Raw genomic sequence first — 13,740 nt, 5'->3', positions numbered from 1 at the left:
GGGGGGACACTTGGCGGGGCTGGCAATGGCCGTAGAGTGGGAGGTGTCCTCTAGCACCCCCTGCCTACTGGTCTGGGTCAGTGCAGACCTGCCTTTCCTAATTAAAAACTGAATGTCAGTCCTACCTATGCAGCTCAGAGGAAGCTGCCTAGTTTGAATTGATTCAGCCTCAGGATTTTTAATGACTGTCTGTACTTAGCCATGAAGTGGGAGTTTTGACTGATGTGTGCTGGTGCTTTAACCTTTCAAGTACCCGATTGTAAAATAACAAGCATGTCTTCTATAGTTACTCTCTGAAACGTGTTTTTTAAGGAACAATAACACTATTCAAGGCAGAATTTCTGTGAATTTTTTCTCCCTTGGTACTTTGGAGGTTTTAAAAATATCTGTATAAAATGTACTGCACAGAAGTGCTGAATACTTTCTGATTTTTGCCTGTAATGTGCTATATTTTAATTATGTAGCAATCACAGATAAACAGTGAAAAGCATCAAGATGAGTCAGATAACTAGTTATGTTAAATATTATTTGTTGAGTATTGCAACTACAAGAAAATAGGTAACAGATACCTGTGAAAGTACAAACGAAGTGATTCCTTTTGTTCCAAGTGCCTAATTAAACTCTACAAATTAGAGTAGAACCAAAGAGAAATCCTGTCAATGAGATTTCTGCTTTCACTACAACAAGTTACAAGGCTGTAAATAATAACAATAACAACAACCACTACCATATCAATCAGCTTGCTACTTTCTTAAATTGAATACTACTGCTCAATACTATGGATCAGGCAGTTTTGCAAAATGAACAAAATATAAAATAAAATCAATCATGCCCCCAAACACTTTGCCATATTTTCCTCTTAAAAAATGAAATTTCACTTTGATATTTCATCATTATCTGATATGCCTGTCTATCACAAAACTAATTTGCAAGTTACTGACATTACCTAAACAATATTTCATTCATTTCTTTAGAACTTCTGTTGAAATTCAACCCACATTCTGGAATACACAGAGTAGCAGCAAAAGTAATAATAATAAAATATACCCAGATTTCACTACTTTATGCAAAGTTTTTACTCCAGGTTAATTTCCAGGACACCCTGTACAGGTAGTTAACAAATCGGGGCTCCAGCAGTAATGAAGTTCCAAAGCTAAAGAAGTTTACAGAAAAAAACTCCCATGTTTTCTGTAAAACATGGGTTTTCCTACTATAAGAACTGAAAAGCAAATATTTATATAACACCATATAATAACTAACCTGCGGTGAGTAATAAAACCTGAATATAATTCAGAGATAAGAATTTTATCCCCTCCAGGAGTGTATCAGACAAACAAACACAGTATAGCTGAGAAGCACACTGTTAAACTGATTGCATTGAGCTTGGTTTAAAAACATTTATATATATATATATATATATATATATATATATATATATATATATATATATCACAAGCCACAAACATGTATTTTAAAGGCAGAAATACCCGGAACATCTGCTTGACAAGAATGCATCATCATTATAATAAAAGAATTGCACGTTCTGAATGGACAGCTTTTAAAACTCTGTGCCTAACCAGGAAAACATCTGCAGTCCCCACCTAAGCACAAATGAAGAGTTTTAGGGATCACAACATATACCTGATTCATTCAATGAACACTATCCGCTACGTGTTCTAAATGAAGGAATAGTTCTATGGAAAAAAAAACGGATAATGAAGAACTACAAAAATTCAAGTACATAAGGATGCAAAGTCATATGGACTTGGATTACTTTAGAACTGGTATTTCTGCACTTTTCAATGCTTGATTTATAACTTTAATAAGTTTGTTACCGCAAAAGGTTGGATGTGATAGCATTAAATCTTCAGTACAATCCAGACCAGGAGGCTGTTGAAAAGAATGAGAAAGTCCCAAACCCTTACTGTTGGCAGAACAATAGACCAAGACACTAAACTTGCAGTGTCAACATCCTAGGCTAGTGATACTCAACTTTTGGCCTATGAGCCATATACAGTTTTTGGAGCCATGTCATCTAGCCCAGCGGTCCTCAACTTCTTTTGCACCAGGACTGATTTGTAAACATCGAGGACTAGTCCCAGGCCAGCACCCCTCACTCCCAACCCTCTGCCTCTACCCCCATGCCCCAGCTCCCTGTGTGTGGGGCAAGGAGTGGCTGTGTGGGGTGGGGGAATGTAGTGGGGCCTGGAGACGCCCAAGCAACCCCTTACAGGCTGGAACTGACAGCCCGCAAAAGGAAAAGCCATGGTTCCCCAGGTTTTTCTCTTTTGAAGCAGAACCCACTTTTAAAGTTTGTTGATCCATTTTTAAAGTTTGTTTGTAACCCTTTCATACATTCTTGCGGCCCACTTTTGAGCTGTGACCTATAAGTTGAGAAATGCTAATCTAGCCTATCAGACTCCCTACAGATCTGGAAATTTTACAGCAGGAGTGGTGGCAGAGCTTAGAGCTGCAGCAATTAACACTGCCACCACTCCCCTGCCACTAAATTTCCAGACCCATGGGGAACTCCTAAAGCCAGAGAACATGACTGTGTGCACCAGATCATGCCACTGGGCCAGCACACAGTTGGGATGCAGGCACACATGACATGCAAGTTTAGGCCAGCACATGGAGTCACTCCACGGCTGGAGTGCGCCTGCAGACTAGGCATCATGTGCGAGTCCTGTATGTGGGATCTGGCCTATACACCTGTCCCGTCCCACTCATCTGGTAAGGAGGCCAGATGGCCTAGAACAGCAGTTTTCAACCTTTTTTTTAATAAGTGTACCCCCAGTGGCCAAACATGGAAGGTGGAGGGAGGTGGAAGGAGGGTGGTGCGCTGCTGAATGAAGTGGCAGCATCAAGGGGTGCTGGATGGCAGTGGCTGTGTGCGAGCTTCCTGCACCCCCACACCCTCCACATCCAGCTGGCTGGGTGATGCCCGTGTGGTCCACAGAGAGGTGCTGCTGTCCTTGTCCCCGCCCCCGGGAGGTGGCAGCGCAGGGTGGTGGGTGGTGGCACTCTGTCCCTGCCCACCTGCACATACCCCCTAGGCCCTTCCCAAGTACCCAGTTGACAACTCCTGGCCTAGAACAGTGGTGCTCAACCTATTTCAAGCTATTTTGTGAGTAATCTTAAAACTATTTTTAAGATTAAAAAAAAAAATCCATATACTGCTAAAAAATTATTCCATAAAATACATTCCCTACATCAACTTACAATGAAAACATTTCTAGCCTGAATCAATATAATAAAGGGCTCTCTAGAGTATTTGCTATATATCTGCCAAATCCACCTATACAATTTTTTAAGGCATGCACTGTTAGAAAGTACAAGAGCTATTATATTCCAACAATATTCCATATACTGCAACAAATAACTATGCTAGTGATAATGTATACATGTTATTATTACTAGAAAAATAAATTTTGGTCAGGACACAGACTTGGTATTAAGAGACTAATTCTTTCTCCAAAGGTACCAGAATAAGTAGAAGTAACTTCTTCTCATCTTTGGCAACTCACTATACAATTAGAAACATGTTAAGAATATGTTCCCATTTCTCAACTGAAATTTAAATCCAAACCTTCCAATAAAGAATTAGAAGTATTCTTATGCTTCCTGTGTATCCAACAAACACACACACAAATCCAAAAGGAAAAAAAAGAAAATCAAATTATAAATACCATTAAATAATTAATGGCATTATAGCAGCCCTGCATCATTTCCTTTTATTGACATTTCATAAACTTTTCCTTGTTTAAAGTCTCCATTTGCTATTCATGCACAAATGTTTGTTTTTATTACAGTAATGATTCAATTTGTTTTTTGTTCCTCATTCTTGCCTTGAGGCACCAGGGGGTGGCACGTGGCCTGGGGGATTATGTGTAGGCAGACAAAAGGCCAGGGTCAGGCTGCCTGCCCCCCACCCTACCATTGCTTCCCCACCGCTTATAACAAACTTATAATTTTCCAAGTATAGAATCTAACTGGGAGGAAAGAGGATTATCTTAAATTCAAGGTCATCTTGGATTTGGGTAAATATGGTGATCACCTAGTAAAATTGCAGTGGCTTTCACTGAATTTTTTTAGGAAAGTAATTTTCTAGTATCTCACTTCACAAATACAATTGGATAAGTATAGTTCAATTAGTTTAATCCAAACTTCCCTTAGTTCTGCTAATTCCTCAAAGTCTGCAATTCAATTAAATATTTCCTTATTCTCAGTTTTAAGAGCAGTTCCACAGTTCTACAACAAATCTCTCATACAGGGTATTTTTTACATATTTATTTCTCATGAGGATAAAAGATACTATTAGCTCTGAGCTCCAGCCTTTTTCATCATATGCTGCAAAGTGCATTTCATCAGTCCTCACTGGGTCATGAAAAAAGAAATGCATTACTTATCTTGAAAACAAGGTATCAAACAATCATTGATCTTTAAAAACTAACTATTGCTTAATTTTTTTCTCATGGTATTTTCATTCCTTTATTTCCATGTAGCTTAACTGCTTCCACCAAGATATTTTATTTTAGGATTACACCTTTAGGCAATTCTGTTAACACCAGCAGCAAAAGCAACTCAAACTTTGGACTCTTCTGGTAGAAGACAAATTGCAAAGTCTTTCCCTTGTGCTTGATAATATGTGCCCCGGATATCTCTAAAAGTCTATATGGGCTTGTGGCATGATTGTCAAAGGTGGTGGACTCCGGCATTTCCTGTTTATTTCAATATGCTGAACGCTTTTTCTTTTTATTTTGTTTTTATTTGGGGGGGAGGGGGAGAACTGCACACAGAACACCACCAGAAAAAATTAGGCTCGAGAAATCCTTCAATGGCCACTCCACGATACCCAGACTGTGCTTTGTGAACAAAGCTGTAACCATGAAAAAACTACGGCAGCTTGTGTCTATCAATCCACAAAGCAAAAATGAAAAGGACTTTAGCAGAGGATCTATATCCTGTCTCCAAGACAGATAAAAGTTCCCTAACAACATGAAAAGTAAAATGGCCCTGGACCCACATAATGTTTTGAGGAACTCCACACAGCAAGCATACAAATGTTCATAACCTAAATAGCACTTCAAAAATGATCCTCAAAAAAATAAGGAACATCTTTGAAGCACTGCCTGAAATTCCATGAAGTGTGACCCCCTTGGGGTTGTCTGGTTCTACAGCAGCTCGCACTGCTCCGCTCCCATCTTTTCAAGAGATCAGAGGCCAAAGCAGCATGCAGGGCTTCCCAGTCTCTAGCCAGGGGGCTGGAGAGTAGGAATTGTTGCAGGCCTCACAGGCTACAGAGGTTACCAAGGACTTCCCAGCGTATAGCAGAGTACTGTACTCATTTGCAGTCAACCTCTCTCTCACAGAATCACAGAAAAGTATGGCTCAAAGGGACCTCTAGAGATCATTTAGACCAGTGTTTCTCAACTAGTTGGATGCGTCGTGCAGGAGGAACTCATCGCCCGATTGAAAATCAATCAATCAATCAATCAATCAATCAATCAATCAGTTGTTTGCACAATTATAGCAATAAATGTAAAAATACACTTCTTGGAAAAAGTGGGGTTTTGTTTTTATCATGGTGGGATCAGGGTTTTTTGACAAAATGGTTGGTGGGACTCAGGGTGTACAAGGTTGAGAACCACTGAGCTAGCCCAACCCCTTGCTTAAGACAGGATCATCCCTACCCAAACTATCCCATACAAATCCATGTCTAACCTACACAGTCAACCCTGTCACAATCACAAGACACAGTATCCTAACCTCAGACGGGTAAAGCGGGGGGACAATGGTGGTCAGTGTCCTGGTGCTGCAAGAGTTGTTAAAATACACTTGAGAGACCCAAGGAAGAGGGGTACACCCCCTGCTATAGAGGGCTTGTGGGGCAACAGAGCACTTTGGTATGCTGGGACAATGAGCATCATCACCTTATCACACCCCAAGCTAAAAACCATTGCCACTGCACGCTGCCACAGTTAACTTGAAGTTAACTCTGGCAGAGGGATATGGCTACAGGCTGCACATCTGCACTACACTGAAATGCTCCAAATGGGAAGCGCTCCAAATTAGAGCTGAATTTGGAGTGCTTCAAAAGTACATTTGTGCATGGCCTCAGTTGCAATTGTAGAAAAGACGTTCTGAAGGAAAAATATAAGTTTACAATGTAACTAGTTAAAACTTGCAGGACAGCCTGTAAGCCTGCTTGGGACCTTTATCTGAATAGACAATATACATTATATACACACTCACCATAAGTTACAACTTGAGAACCTGTTGCAGCATAAAATATGTTTTTGTATCATGCTGTATAAATGAAGTCAAAAGGTTCATTACAATATTACCAATTAAATGAGTACCGCCCACATACATGCAGATCAATATTATTTTAATACATGCTTCTTAAGATCAAAGGAGATGCTTTGTTGGACCTGGTGCGGGCCAAGGGAGATGACCTGGTAAGGGGGCTGCGGGTGCTCAACCACCTGGGCGACAGCAATCATCGCCTGCTGAAATTCACTATCCAGCGCCAGGTGGCAAAGGCCGACAGCAAGGCAGCAGCCCTAGATTTCAGGAGGGCGGACTTCAATGAGCTAAAGAGAATAATCAGGGAAGCACTGAAGTCCGGGAGGGGAGTGGAGGGAAGGGGAGCCAGGTGTCCAAGAAGAGCGGTCATTCCTTAAGGAGATGATCCTCCAAGCCCAAAGGGAGGTAATCCCAACATGGATCAAAGGGAGCAGGAGGGCACAAAAGCCCCCATGGCTCACCAAAAGCATTCAGGAATGTCTCCTAGCTAAAAGGGAGGCATACACCCAATGGAAGGGAGAGGCCATCACCAGGGAGGACTATACTGCAGTTGCTCAGGGATACAGGGGGGTGGTCAGGAAGGCCAAGGCAGAGATGGAACTGGGACCAGCTTCCCAGATTAAGGACAACAAGAAGTCCTTTTTTAAATACAAAGGGGGCAAAAAGAAGGTTTCAGGTAACGTGGAGCCCCTGCAGGACATGCTAGGAAATGTGGTCGTCACACCAGACGACAAAGCTAACGTATTTAACAATTTCTTTGCCTCCATTTTCCTAAGCAGGGACTGGAACAGCCACCCCCCGCTCTGGGCCCCCCTTAAACCCCAGGGGAGGCGCACCTAGGCCACGGGTTACTGAGGAACTAGTTAGGGAACTTCTGGAGGGACTGGATGTATTCAAATCAGCTGGTCCAGACGATCTTCACCCTCGAGTACTGAGGGAATTGGCTGAGGTCATTGCAGGACCCCTGGCATGGCTTTACAAGCACTCCTGCTGCTCTGGTGTGGTGCCAGAGGACTGGAAGAGGGCCAACATGGTTTCCATCTTCAAAAAGGGAGGAAGGACGACCCAGGAAACTATAGGCCAGTTAGTCTTACCTCAATCCTGGGCAAGCTTTTCGAGAGAATTATGCTGGCACATGTCCACGAGGGGCCAGCAGGGGAGATTATGCTTAGGGGCAACCAACACGGGTTCATTAGTGGCAGGTCCTGTCAGACCAACCTGGTGGCCTTCTATCACCAGGTCACAACATCCTTAGATGCAGGGGTAGCAGTGGACATAGTCTTCCTGGACTTTTGGAAGGCCTTCGACACTGTCTCTCACCCCGTTCTCATTAAGAACCTGGGGGACTGTGGTGTCAACACCCACACAATCAATTGGGTCGCCAACTGGCTGGAGGGCCGCACCCAGAGAGTGGTGGTGGATGGGTCATTTTCGACCTCGAGGGATGTGGGCAGTGCGGTTCCGCAGGGCTCGGTCCTCGGGCCCGCACTGTTCAACATCTTCATCAGCAACTTGGACGAGAGGGTAAATAGCACCCTGTTCAAATTTGCTGATGACACCAAGATGTGGGGGATGTGGGCATGCTAGAAGGAAGGAATAGGCTGCAATCAGACCTAGACAGGTTACAGGGGTGGGCAGATGATAATAGGATGGGATTCAACAGTGACAAATGCAAGGTGCTGCACCTGAGGAGGAAAAAAATCAGCACCATACCTACAGGCTGGGGAACTCCCTTCTCATCAGTGCAGAGGCAGAGAAGGATCTTGGTGCCATCATTAATGCCAAGATGAACATGGGCTGGCAGTGTGGGGATCCAGTCAGGAAGGCCAACTGTACCTTGTCACACATCCACAGATGCATCTCAAGCAGGTCCGAGGAGGTGATCCTCCCCCTCTATGGGGCACTGGTCAGGCCGCAGCTGGAGTACTGCGTCCAGTTCCGGGCGCCGCGCTTCAAGAGGGATGTGGACAACATGGAGAGGGTCCAGAGGAGGGCACCCGCATGATCAAGGGGCAGCAGGGCAGGCCCTACGAGAAGAGGCTACGGGACCTGAACCTGTTCAGCCTCCACAAGAGATGGCTGAGGGGGGATCTAGTGGCCGTTTACAAACCAGTCAGAGGGGACCAGCAGGCACTGGGGAAGTCCCTGTTCCCCCGAGCACTACCAGGAGTGACCAGGAATAAGTCACATGCTGGCAGAGGGTAGATTTAGGCTAGATATCAGGAGGCGCTACTTCACGGTCAGGGCAGCTAGGATCTGGAACCAACTTCCAGGAGAAGTGGTGCTGGCTCCTACCCTAGGGGTCTTCAAGAGGAGGCTAGATGTACACCTTGATGGGGTCGTTTGACCCTAGTACTCTTTCCGGCCATGGCAGTGGGTCACACTCAATGATCTGCTCAGGTCCCTTCCGCCCCTAGAAACTATGAAGTTATCTACCACAAATGCAAATATTCCAATAATTCAAAAGTTCCAGCCAAATAAGGGTTTTAGAAGAAAAGAAAGTAAATACATTTGCTTTTTCTTCCAGGTACTCAGTGATACACTTTGAAGGTTTTGAATCATACAAGGGACTACACATTATATTAAAAATAAAATCCATCTGTATCACTTGAAAGCATGTAGGTCTGATGGTCTAATTGCACAATCTTGTGTCCGTCACCTCATGTTATTTCTTCTTCATGATGTATCCTCTCTGTACTTTTTATCAAATACTTCACTGAAGACAAATGTCTTTGGGCAGTGATCACATGCCGGTTCTCTGTTAAATGCCTAGCAGATTTGTAAAGTTTTTTTGGAAGTGAATCTGTGGCATTCAAAAGCTTGTCTAACTTAATTCCAACCATGCAGTTGGTTCAATAAAAGATATCAGACTAAAAAAAAAAAAATCCTTGTCACACATAATTCCTGGATTATCATGGCTACGGCATCACTCTAACACTCGTAGACTTGTAAAACAATTAACTGATGACTTGGCTGATTCTGATTTGAGAAATGCAAAATGGAGGGGGAAAAAAAAAAAAATCAGTGCCATCATGAAAGATTAACTGGATTTCTCAAATCCTCAGTTAAAAATCTAATGTGTTATTAGTATCATAAACTCTTTTTTTTGTTTTGTTTTGTTTCTAGCAGATGGCTTTAAGTTGGCAAAGGTCCCTTTAATCTCTTTAGGGCTTCTACACAGTCCAGACATTACAATATATTTTGTCATAGATACCACTCAATAATGTTTTTAAAATATTGTTACTGTTAACTTGATTTAAAAAAAAAAAAAAAAAAGATTCTTTCTAAATTGCTTCAGCAAGCATGTCTAGTTCTTGGCAAGAGTGAAGCAATGTTGTAACCAATTCCTGATTATAACCACTGCCTGATTTTTTTAAAAAAGGATAAAACTAGAAGATGGGTGTAAATGCAGAGCAGTGACAATGGGTTAAAAGTTACTGCAGTGTAAGTACAAGAAACACTGCCTGCTCTTGGGCAAAGAAATCCGTACTAACTATCCAGGTGTAAGGACCTGGATGTAAGTGGTCTGACCTACTATGTAGATCACTGGGGGAAGGCAGGACCCAGGGGCAGAGTCCAGATCACAAGCCAGGTCAAGAGTCAGGAATCAGGGATCAAGTCACCAGATATAAAGGCGAAATCCAGAGGCAGAGCCCAAAGCCAAGTCAAGGTTCAGGAGTCAAGAGACCAAAATTATCAAAGCAAAGCAGACTTCCCAAAAGCAAAAGTCTAGAGGTAGAACAAAGCAGGGGAGGAAGCCAGAAAACCAAAAAACATGGGCCGCAAAGAAGCCTACCACATCAGATCTTCAGGCAGAACTGTTATCTAGCCTGTAGTCTGCCTTCCCCAGTAGCCTATCAGAAAGCCTCAACAGTGGCCACCTGATTAATTAGGTATAGCCTCGGGGAGTTTCGGCGAGCTGGGCAATTACTCCAGGCTTGGCTGCCTATTAAGGTCCATGACACTGGGTAAGGAAGTAGTAGAGATGTAAAAATGAGAAGAATACCGATGTAGGAATACTTTGAAGCCACGTTTTATGGTTTAAAAGAGGGCAAAGGCAGCTGGGGTAGTGCCACAAGCACCACAACTGAATGTGCAAAAAAACCAAGAAGGGGAAGTGAAGGTAAAAATAACTGGAGACTTGGGAGGAGTGAAAGAGTGTTATCCAACATTTCTGTATGTGGAGAACCATGGAAGAAATAGGATGCAAAGCCTACAGGATGCTGAAAGGCAAACAGAGGATAGGAGGGGAAAAGAACATAGGACGGGGGGAAAGAGAAGAAAGAAAGAGAAAGGAGAGGAAATAAAAAGGGAAGCAGTGAAATCAAGATTACAAGATAGAGGCAGAAACCATCCAAGAAAAAATGGGTACCAATTCCTCCCTCTTTCCTCTACTCCAATGTTATCTTTTTATGCAGAAATAACAGATCAGAGGATTCCTCCAGAGCTCAGAGACATTACTGAATGAGCCCCCTTACCCATAACGTGCTTGCCAAATCCATATCATTTATACAATCTGCATAAAAATAATGTAATGCCAAGTACCAAAGGAAAAGAACAACTGTTGCTCCCATTATAGGGCCATAAATATCACAGCTGCTAAGAGAGGAAAGCCGTATCACATGATTTTTCATCAAGTGCATTGCTACAATCAAAAAGTTAACATTTTCAAATATTCTAGTAAAACATTTTCCTTGCATCTGTTCTACCATATCCCATCACTGATAAATTTAGGGAGTAGCAAGCAGCAGTGTGGTCCTGCTATACAATCTCTCATTCATTCTCTTCAACTATTTTTTTCACAGGGGAGGAGGGTGGATAGGGGGAGGGAGGACTGGAGTTTAAAGCCATCTCCTTACTTGAAATAGTTTAAAGAGTTTACCTTGCCTTCGTGTAATGGACAAAATACTGACTCATAGCAAAGTAATCCAAAAATAATCTGCAAAATCTTCCTTATAGAAAAAGGATCCAAGATTGAAAATGGAAGACATGTAACTTGACCCATCTCCAACTCACTACGCTGCATATCCTAGTAGACTAACTGCTACTGCCAAAGGTGCAAATACTGCTTGTTATGCCACTGTGTTGTAATAAGGATGACAAATGTATTGCCAAAAGAGACTTACATTGTCAAAGTCTCCATCAGTCCAACTCACCCAGATGTGGTCATACAATAAATCAAACCAAAGACTGACTGACTGAGGTACTGATGGTTTAATTACACCCAGAAAATAATCACTTGCAATGACGTCTTGTATTGGCCCACTCCTCCCCTCTAAAAATAGCTCAGAATGAAACCTCCTTTCAAAAATGCATGTTCTAAGACACTTAACGGCAAGACTATCAATAAAGGTTGCATGTGTACTTACAGGTTGAGCAGACTAAGAGAATCCTCACCACTAGTTCACAGAACAGCTTCCATTTATGCTGCACTTTTGAGGTGATGGCTGGAATGATGATCTCTGCTGGAACGTAGTACTGAATTGAGTACGTCACAAAAATCCCAAAGGAGTACAGAATTTTTACTGATTGATACAACCTGTCAAAAACATTTTTACAGGATGTGTTAGTTGCAAAGATTTCTTTTTCAGCAAAAAGGATCATCTCACAACATAAAATATTGCGGATTGTTATGACATACAATTTTATGCACATGGTTGGTTGTACGTTTTATCTTTCTTTGCCCATCCCTTGCCCAGTGTTCACCTTCCTAGATTCAGAACTTCAGGGAGAGGGAAGGTGGCCTCACCTAGCCAAGTGCTTAAGCATAAGCAATCACCAATTTCAACATGATTATTTCACTGGCTTAAAAGGTATGGCAGGTGGCACCTTGGAGACAAACTCATTCAGAGAGGCTTTCTTAGACAACAGTTTTCATCAGATGCAATGCAATTGAAGAATTCAGCATCTGACAAAGTAAGCTGACACATATGAAAGGACATGGCTCTGAACCAATTAGTCCATAAACTGCTGCCCTGCCTTCTGCCTGGCTTCAGTCTAACACAGTGAACATCCTAACTACTTGGATTCACAGACATCATAAAAAAAATAAGGTTGGAAGGGACATCAGGAGGTCATCTAGACTAACCCCCTGCTCAGAGCAGGACCATCCCAGCTAAATCATCCCAGCTAAGGCTTTGTCTAGCCAGGTCTTAAAAACCTCCAAGGATGAAGATTCAACAACTTATCTAGGTAACCTGCTCCAGTGTTTTACTACACTCCCCATGAGAAAATTCTTTCAGATAGCTAACCTAAATTTCCCTTGCTGCAACTTGAGACTGGTGCTCCTTGTTCTGTCATCTTCCACCACTAAGACCAGTCTGGCTCCATCCAATTTCAAACCTCCTTCAGGTAGGTGAAAGCTGCTACAAAATCCCCTCTCAGTCTTCTCTTCTCTAGACTAAACCAGACATTCCCTCAGCCTCTCCTCATATGTCATGTTTCCCAGCCCCTTCAACATTTTTATTGCCCTCCACTGGACTCTCTCCAATTTGTCCACATCCCTTCTGTAGTGGGGGCCCAAAACTGAACACAGTACTCCAGATGTGGCCTCACCAGTGCTGAATAAGGGGGAATAAATACTTTCCTTGCCCTCCTGGCAACACCGCTACCAATGCAGCCCAGTATGCTGTTAGCCTTTTTGGCAACTAGGGCAGACTATTGGCTCATATTCAGTTTATAGTCTACTGTAACCCCCAGGTCCTTTTCTGCAGAGCTGCTGCCCAGCTAGTCAGTTCCCAGCCTGTACTGGTGCATGGAATTGTGCCGTCCTAAGTGCAGGACTTTGCACTTGTCTTTCTTGAACTTCATGAGGCCCAATCCTCCAACTTGTCAAGGTCATTGTGAATACTAGCCCTACTCTCCAGCAGATCTACAATTCCCCCCAGCTTGGTGTCATCTGCAAACTTGCTGAGGGTGCACGTCTATGCCATGTTCCAGGTCATTGACGAAGATATTGAACAAAACCAGGATTGGCCCTGTGGCACTCTACCTGCCAACAGGACATCAAGCTATTAATTACTACCCTCTGAGCCCAATGCTCTAGCCAGTTTTCTATCCACCTTACAGTCCATTCATCCAGCCCATACTTCCTTAGCTTGCCTGTGAGAATGCTGTGAGATATTAAAAGCCTTGCTAAAATCAAAGTATGCCACATTCACTGGTTTCCCTGCATTCACAGAGCCAGTCATCTCATCATAGAAGACAATCAGGTTCATCAGGCATCACTTGCCTTTGATGAATCCATGCTGACTGTTCCTAATCACCTTCTCCAAATGCTTAAAGTGGATTCCTTGAGGATCTGCTCCATGATTTTTCCAGGAACTGAGGTGAGGCTGACTAGTCTGTAGTTCCCTGAATCCTCCTTTTTCCCTTTCTTAAATTTGGTTACTATGGTTGCCCTTTTCCAATCATTTAGGATCTCTCCTGATA

At 42.9% G+C, this 13,740-nt stretch overlaps 1 protein-coding gene across 2 annotated transcripts in view; it reads right to left on the bottom strand.

Annotated features, from left to right (window-relative positions):
- SLC36A4 (solute carrier family 36 member 4) overlaps positions 1-13,740 on the bottom strand; it is a 251,046-nt gene that overhangs the window by 134,380 nt on the left and 102,926 nt on the right. For both annotated transcript variants that reach the window (XM_090030581.1, XM_090030583.1), the window contains exon 10: positions 11,679-11,848. In XM_090030581.1, the coding sequence (XP_089886707.1) occupies positions 11,679-11,848 (170 nt within the window). The remainder of the gene's footprint in view (positions 1-11,678; positions 11,849-13,740) is intronic.

This window comes from Crocodylus siamensis, chromosome 1, assembly GCF_052110815.1.
Source record: "Crocodylus siamensis isolate JL-2025a chromosome 1, ASM5211081v1, whole genome shotgun sequence".
In the NCBI taxonomy this organism is placed as follows: Eukaryota; Metazoa; Chordata; order Crocodylia; family Crocodylidae; genus Crocodylus; species Crocodylus siamensis.
The sequence above is the reverse complement of the archived record's forward strand: the minus strand, read 5'-3'. Positions and strand labels throughout refer to the sequence as shown.